Here is an 8,567-nt window from a genome sequence, read left to right as displayed (position 1 = left end):
GGGGGGGGGGGATCATTGGATCTTTGGTGCCATTTGGATGTTATTCTGCCAAGGAGGCCCAGTTATCATCATTAATTCCCCCCCCCCTTCCTCCCTCATCTCTTTCCTTCACTTTACAAGGTCGCAAACCTTCCTGGCATTGACAGTAAGCGGGCCATCCTCAAAGCTATCGTAATGCCAGCTGAAACAGTATTTTAACAGGTAGATTGAAACATGAATGCTGCAGCATTCAATAAACAATAATAGCCCAAGAAGGATGGTAACGTGGCAGGAAGTCAGAGGCTACATATCAATTAGACCGCTTAAGGTGCCACCGCGACTTTAATGAAAAAGAAAAAAAAAAGCTTCTCATTGTGAACAATAGAAATGACTACTTACACACTGAAGTAAAGAAGTTTTTCGGTTTGCATAAATAGCTGGCGAATAGTCAAATAGACATCATTAATTGACAGCCCAGGACTCCCAGTGCAATATCATTAGAATATTTTTACCACTATTCCCCAACTATAATTATCCCCCTCTATTATCTATCTCTGTCTGAATAGGAGATGAGTGGCATTTGATAGATCATTCACTCCATGCTCATTTACATGCATTTGAGGAGCATCCTTGATGGAGATCATATTGTATGGAGTGGGAACTATGGATGTCATCCATAACATTTAATATGGATATTTAATTGAAGGCAATCAGATCTATACTAGTAAAACAGATATAAATATGTTATATAAGCAAGAACTGTCAATCACACAGCTGCTTCATTTGCCTCAGACCTAAATATGTCTTTACAACGGCACCACATGTATTTCATAAGCTTACATCAAAAGGTCAGACGTGCTAACTCATCTAGTTGCTCCTTATTGTGTCAGGCCACCGGAGACGTCGGCGTTTTAAACATGTATTCAGAGTGTAAAGGCAGGGCAGAGGCGAGGGCCCTTGCGGCTGTCTGAGGCCCCCACATTCCATTCCTCATCCTCACATTAGTAAGCCAGCGGGGCGTTTCCCCAACCTCCTCCTCCCACCTTGCACCAGCCGCCCCCCCTTCCCTGCCCTCTGGACCTCTCAGAACCCCTGGGGCCACCAAAATGGTAATTGGGTTTCTAATTTACTGTTTCATTTGCCACTATCTGTAATGATCATTAAGGATCAGTGCAGGAACAATGGGGCCAGGCACATTTGGCTCGTTCTATGTACAGTTTCTCTCTGATACTGGGGTTAAGTCTACCGTAGAGGCTGGATATGGGACTAAAATGTGTCCTTAGGGGGAGGAAAAAAATATTCAATAATATTCATGATTAACATTCATTTAAAACACATGTTCAATACTTCAAGCCTTTGACCCAAAATGTTTAATAAGAGATTTGGATAGAATTCAACAAATGTTTGCAAGATGGTGTCTTCATCATCATACAGTCTTATTGTTTTTCCCTGGGATCTGAGGTTTAGTGTCCCATGAGGTACAAAATGTATGTCATAGCACAAATGGAATTCTGAGCAAAAGAAAATCCTTGCAGTATGCAAATTTCATATAGACGATCGGCAGTTCCACTCTAACAGGAATGAGTGCCTACAGCCATGCTAGCGGCTCTGTGAGGATGTACATGGGCACAGTGGTGCTTTTAATGTCTGTTCACAATGACAATGCCGGCAACGCTGATGTTTAGCAGGTTTACAGTTTTCACCCTTTTAGTTTTACATGTTGTTTTCTACTAAGCATTAAACACAAAGTGCAGCTAAGGCTGATGGGAGTGTCATTAGTTTAGCAGGTATTTAGTCATAAACCTAACAATTGAAATAGGATAGGATTCATCGTATGGAAAGCACAAATATCTGTACAAACTTCTGTTCCAATTCATTAAAAGAAGTTAAGATATTTCCCTGGATAAGTGAAACCTTTAGTTTTCTTCGGGGTGCTTGGTGAAATGTCAGAGGATCTCTGGGCACCATGAATGCCTGTACACAATTCCATGGCAATCCATGTGATAGTTGTTGAAGCAAAAAACCTCATGGGGACACTGGAGAAAATCTCAGTGGATCACCAGCCTCAGTCGGAATCATCCAGTAGTTTTTAAGATATTTGATCCTGAACTGAAGTGCTAGACCGGCTGTTACTGTCACCCCTGAAGCCATGCCGCTAGCAAGGCTAATAGAAAGATCAACCCTTTAATGGCCTACAAAACTTGTAATTGAACTTAGAAGAGCACGTATTAAAAGACAAGATAAAGTCTTCCTATGCTATTAAATGACACTTCAAAGCATCTTAAATCAAACAAAACCCATGCACTGGTCAATCCTTAATTGATACAGTCAAGAGATACATCATGATAACATTTTGTACAAAGTGAGATAATCCTTTGATAATTGCTAAATAATAGCCTGACTACAATTATTACCTCTCAGCATTTTTTTTCCCCCAAATTGGACTGCATGCCAAATACTTGTGATTGTGAAATGAGACGAGCACTTCACTGCAGCGGAGCAGGTGTAGCAAGCTGGCGAAATGACTTTGTCACAGAGGGGAAAAAACAAATGAAGAGTACATCTAAAACCAATGATGGGTTTGAGATCATTCCCTTTCACACTCTTCTGCCACAACGTGACGAGGAAGCATAGGATGAGAGAAAGAGAGAAAGACAGAGAGAGTCAAGGGGAGGCAGATGGAGAGGGAGAGAGAGAGAGAGAGAGAGAGAGAGAGAGAGAGAGAGAGAGAGAGAGATGGAGATGTGCAACGCCAGCCAAAACTTTTTCAATTTCACCGACAATTTCCTGTGTAATTACTGATGTGGTATGATGGTGTTTTAATGACAAGGACCTGCCAGTAACAGTGACATTGTGTGTGTGTGTGTGTGTGTGTGTGTGTGTGTGTAGGTCTGTTGGGGAACTCTGGCTGGGCCTGTTGATGATGGCAGAGTGATGAGATGGAGCTGTGCTGTGGAGATTAGACCTGTCCACCCTCCACTTTTCCCTTCCCACACCTACACCCACACACAGACAGACCCACACACAGACGGACCCCCCCCCCCCCACACACACACACAAAGCCTCTAGCATTAATGCCACCCCCCTGCCCCTTCCGAACTACCCTACAATGCCACCTGCTATCTCACCATCACACTCACTTATATACACGCAGCAGACCCTCCTAGCCCCAACCTATCAGCCCCCTGATCATCAGTGCCATGGTGGTGGCCATCAGCGCCACCAACCATGGGCGGGTCAATGAGCCGGTACCTGTAGTCGCACCAGGGGCAGCGGTACGGTTTCTCCCCGGTGTGAACACGTTTGTGCCGTGACAGGTGGGACTGCGTGGTGGAGGCGAAGTTGCAGAGTTTACATTTGAAGGGTCTCTCTCCTGTGGGGTGTAGGGGGTGAAAAGATAAGAAACAGACAATGGTGATGAGACCAAGACGACACAAATGTCTCACATAGACACATAAATATACAAACCCAGGTAGAAGGGTACAACTGACACCGTTTGGCTGGCTTCATGAATCCAAATAAAAGCTCCATTGTGTAATTTTTTTCGTTGATTTCGTTTTTAGAAAAAAACCTTTTCGTTCTTTCACAAATATGTTCTCATTCACGGGTAATTACTTCCACCAACTAATCAAAGTATTTTAGTAAGCGTAGAATTTGCCATTCAGAATGCAAATTCTGCCATGTTGCGCCTCCATCTTTAAAATACGTTAGCCAAAGAGGGATGTACCTCCGCGTTTTGTGCTTTTACACTCAGTGGCAGCGTGACGAATGCCAAGGAGGGGGAGAAGGTTACTGAGCGACTGCCGGCAGATTTGAGCCGGTTGCAGCTGGAGCATCACGCCTTTTCTCTAAGACATGTAACGGAGTCGCCAAGGAAGTTAAAATTATCATTTAACACGACAACACGACAGGCAAAGCAACTAGACCAAGGTTAAAATTTGAGTGGCTTTTCCAAGATGGAAAGAGCAAAGATTTTAAAAAGGACACCGACGTTGCCTGCTGTCTTTTTGTGTAAATTCGGCTAAATATAGCATGGTTGTGCATAATGCTAGAACGACGTCTAGGATTATTTTCCTCGCGTCAATGATGAAAAAAGATTGTCTACCTTGTAACATAAACGTAATTATATGTGTTGTGATTTCCCTGGCAGACAACTCACATCATGCAGTTGTAACACAGACTAGCTACAGCTAGAACAGCTGCGTGCAAACGATGGAGATACAAAGAGCTAATTTCGGTTTAATTGACATTGTTCATACTGCTCAGAGAAATATATTAAACACACAAACCTCCGTTGCGTCTCTTCTACGCTGTAAGCATTGCCTTACACTATTAATCTCAATGAACAGAATAACAATAACACTGATACTTCACTAGCTTAGCTTGCTTCTGTTTGGGAACATGATAGCTGATGTTAGCAATGAAATGGTCCTACAATAACATAAAACTATTATTATGTATGCGAGTTGCAGTGGATTTTCAGTTCAAGTTGACACACTAAAAGGGTTTGTGTCTATTGGAGAATTGAAATCACTTGAAGAAATCATATGAAATTTTCAACAAGTTTAAGCCCTATTGACAGTTATTTTTCAGTTTGTATGTAAAAACAGTTGAATATTTAAAGCTGAAATCAGTTTAACTGCCATTTAAAGAGTCAAATATGAAACTGTTGACATGTCAGTTAAACTGCAAATGGAGAAGGGCCATTACAATGTATGTAAGGGCCAATATGATGAGCGAGATTCTGATAGAAATCCAGATGGGAGACTTCTATCATTAGATGATTGATGATGACCATCTTCGAATCCATAGCCAATCATCTTACAGAGAGAAGAGACTTGATTCTAAATTTTCGGGGCATGGTCACAGGGTCGAGGTAGCAATTTAACTCCAAAAAAAAGTTGCAGGACAAATGTATGTGGTTGTAACAGCAAGTTGGAAACGTGTCCATAGCTGGCCAAATTTTTCATTTTAATTTATTTTCTTTATTTTAAAATGGCAGACCAAAGTAGTGCAGTAGGAAGTATTTTCCTCAAACAGCTTTGGGGATGTCAGTGTCTGCTATAGAAACTCACTCTGCTTTATGGAGCAGCGAAACTACAGAACATTGAAGTTTATTAGCATGGCATTCAATTGACTCTGTAGTGTCCAGTGTTTCCTAAAATACAGCTTCAGTGGCATTTCCATACTGACAAGAATAACATTGGCCATTGACTCCTTGTAGAGTTTGGGCATGAAAGGTAAAGACACTAAAAATGGCAAAACGTCTTGAGAAACCTAAAGAAATATTGGCATTAGCAGTGGCCTTCTGTAAAATCTGTCAAACAATGTCAGACACAGTAATCCCTTCAGGTGCAGCTGTATTTGAGTATGCAGCTAAATCAGTGGAACTGACACATGTCAACACAGGAGAGGAATGGTGGACAAAACTGAGGAGCAAACAAAATGAATTACGAAAACCTAAATGAATATTTATAACAGAATTCTTGATCCTTAGGCGCCTGCCAGACAACGGTTAAGAACAGTATTTGTTTCACTTTCCCAATTTCCAAAAAAGCACTCGTTATTGACAGCCTATCTGAAAAATGCAATTTCCCTAAGCGACAGAATGACATGGTGAAATGATAACTGAAATTAAAAATCCCAGATTCAGTCAGCCATACTGGTACACATGCCTATCACTGACAGCAGCATGTCACACTGATGTGCCTGTGTGTGTCGTGCGTGTGCGTGTGCGTGTGCGTGTGCGTGTGTGTGTGTGTGTGTGTGTGTGAGAGAGAGAGACGGTTGCTCAAACTATCTGAAAGAAAATACTGTGGCTGTCCAGATCTTGAAGTGTCAGTCACTGTCCAAAATTATGAAGGTCTACACAGTCAGTGTGTATTTGTGTGTCTGTCTGTCTGTCTGTGTGTGCGTGTGTGTGTGTGTGTGTGTACGGATTCGTTTTTGACATGAGTTCAGGGCGTGTGCCTTGTTGCTCACCTGTGTGTTGGCGTCTGTGTTTGGTGAGGGCGTGTCTTGTGCCTCCAGCAAAACCACACAGGTCACATAGATAAGTCTTCTCTCCTATAGAGACAGATTGAGAGAGGAAGGAAAGAAAGGATGAAGCATTAGGGTCTCCCAGGACCAAAGAAAAATAGGCAAAAGAAATGACATCAAAACATACGGAAGAGGCAGCACCTGTAAGGGAAAGATTTAATTTACTTTTATCTCATTTAAAATTTTTATAAAATTATATTTTACATACTTGTTCAAATTCAGATCTCTTTCAAGAGAACAAAAAAACAATTCTTCAAAGTAAAATTGTTAGTTTATTTGAACCTGAATCTAATTTTTTGGCCAAAAAAATAGAAACATTAGTGTCGAAAAAAAATATAAAAATATAAAAAATAAAAATATTATGTATAGGTAGTGCAGAGAAAAAAAGGGGGGGGGGGCATGTTTTCAGCGTATCTGGAGATAAAACATATTCACTTTAATGCAAAACTGTCAAATTACCCAAAATACCCGTGATAAACATCCATCACAGCTAGACTTTGACCTTGATTAACTTTACGGCTACATTCATGTTCTGAATGTTAAGTACAGCCGCTTGAAATGAAGTTTTCTACAAATAATCTGGCTCAACGGTTGACTTGTTTACAACCTGATGGATCATCTCCCCGCTTGCGGAAGTTAAAGGTCCCATGATATGAAAATTTCACTTTAGGAGGTTTTTAACATTAACATGAGTTCCCCCAGCATGCCTATGGTCCCCCAGTGGATAGAAATGGTGATAGGTGTTTACAGAGCCCTAGGTATCCTGCTCTGCCTTTGAGAAAATGAAAGCTCAGATGGGTCGAGCTGGAATCTTGCCCCTTATGAGGTCATAAGGGGCAAGATTAGCTCCCCTTTCCCTGCTTTGCCCGACCAGAGAATTTGGCCCACCCATGAGAGAGAGACATAACGGCTTTCAAACAAGCAAAGTGGCAGTTGGTCAAGGCCACACACTCAGCCTCCACCTTGCCCCCCCTCTCTCCTCCTCAAAAGCTACAGACATAGAAATGGCACGTACTAAGGAAAGCTCATTCTGGAACTGGCTCTAGCGGCTGTAATTCTGCACCAAGGCTGAATTTTGGGAAAGAGACTTCTTCTGGTATTAGGGGACCACTAAGGTCTATATAAAAGTATCCAAAGAACACCATGGCATGGGACCTTTAATACTTTACCTAAGCAACGCTGCTAAGATGATAAAAAATGACTTTGGCAAATGTAGTGATGTGATAACTAATAGAGACGACAGGCAGCCGTATCTATACGGATAATAAACAAATCTATCTTTTAATAGGAAATTGGAAACAATGCCTAATCTAATCTAACCATGCTTTTCTGCCACATACAGGGGGATATTGACAGGAAACAAAAAGATTATTTCTTAATACTGAAACTGTAAAATGATTTCAAACCTTTTATATTTATGGGTGTTTGTTCTAATTTGGCTTATTAAACTAAACTATGTATGAAAATGTATGAAGTGTATTATATATTACGTGTTGATGTGCATTTGGTTTAAGCTTATTATGACCCACTGCAATGGAAGTAAGGTCATCAATAATAAAATGAACTGCTACAGCTGCTGGTGTCATTTCACATGAGTATGTGAAGCTACACAATTCATGACATTTGTCTCATTTCACTTGTTTCCCCTAAAGTAAATATGGATCAGTATAATTAATCTGTCACTAATACTTTTTAATTTCAAAGATGCAGCAACATTAATCAAAATTAAATACAATTAAATAGTAAAACTACAACCTCAAATATCGAGTGGTAATAAGTGAAAGGTTATTAAAGTAGATTTATGAAATCCTTGAATCCTTTTGAGTGAAAAGTGTGGGTGAGGAAAGAACGATTCTTCCTTCCCTCAAAACTGCTTAGGTGCCATTGAGCAAGACGTGAGAGCCCGAGTGAAAACAAAAAAGAAGAAAATATTGTGTTAATGGGTTGGGAGAAATGTGTGAAAGAGGAAAAAGGCAGAAAGCAAGAAAAAAAAAAAAAAAGAGAAGACAGACTGAACAGATGAGCAGCGGGTCTAGTTGCCTAACAGATGAGCCAAGCAGAAGTCACAGATCACTAGTGTATATCCATCAGAGCTCTCACAGCTAACTAATTCCTCCAATCAGATGGATCCGTGTAAATATGTCAAATGGGGGACGGGAAATTGCCAGTGTGGTTTATTGACTGTGATAAAATCTGAAAAGCACCGCTGAACATAATTACATACTTGTCAGAGCCATAAAAATTAGCTTTATTATCAATGGGATGGTTTTGTACAACTTCATTTGGGGGCGATGCCTTCCAGATGGGGAGCGTGGAGAGCTTTTTTACACTCCTCCTCTCTTCCCTGCATCTGGCTCTGTCATTAACAGCATGATGCTCTCTCTCTTTCTCTCTTCCATTGCACACAGGCAGTCACACACTCCTGCACACACACACACGGCAACATTTGTGATAAGACTCACTCAGGGAAACACATATACACACGTGCATAAAACTACATTTATTGAATTGATACAGAAGTGCACGCGCACACACACACACACACACAC

The 8,567-nt window shown here is 41.0% G+C and overlaps 1 protein-coding gene across 2 annotated transcripts in view; it reads right to left on the bottom strand.

Moving 5' to 3' along the window:
* Positions 1 to 8,567, bottom strand: part of znf407 (zinc finger protein 407) — a 160,666-nt gene that overhangs the window by 55,419 nt on the left and 96,680 nt on the right. For both annotated transcript variants that reach the window (XM_032518478.1, XM_032518479.1), the window contains exons 7-8: positions 5,962 to 6,045; positions 3,232 to 3,352 (exon numbers count right to left, since the gene is read on the bottom strand). In XM_032518478.1, the coding sequence (XP_032374369.1) occupies positions 3,232 to 3,352; positions 5,962 to 6,045 (205 nt within the window). The remainder of the gene's footprint in view (positions 1 to 3,231; positions 3,353 to 5,961; positions 6,046 to 8,567) is intronic.

The sequence above is a fragment of the Etheostoma spectabile genome, chromosome 6, assembly GCF_008692095.1.
Source record: "Etheostoma spectabile isolate EspeVRDwgs_2016 chromosome 6, UIUC_Espe_1.0, whole genome shotgun sequence".
NCBI classification, from domain to species: domain Eukaryota; kingdom Metazoa; phylum Chordata; class Actinopteri; order Perciformes; family Percidae; genus Etheostoma; species Etheostoma spectabile.
This window is presented reverse-complemented; position numbering and strand designations above follow the sequence as displayed.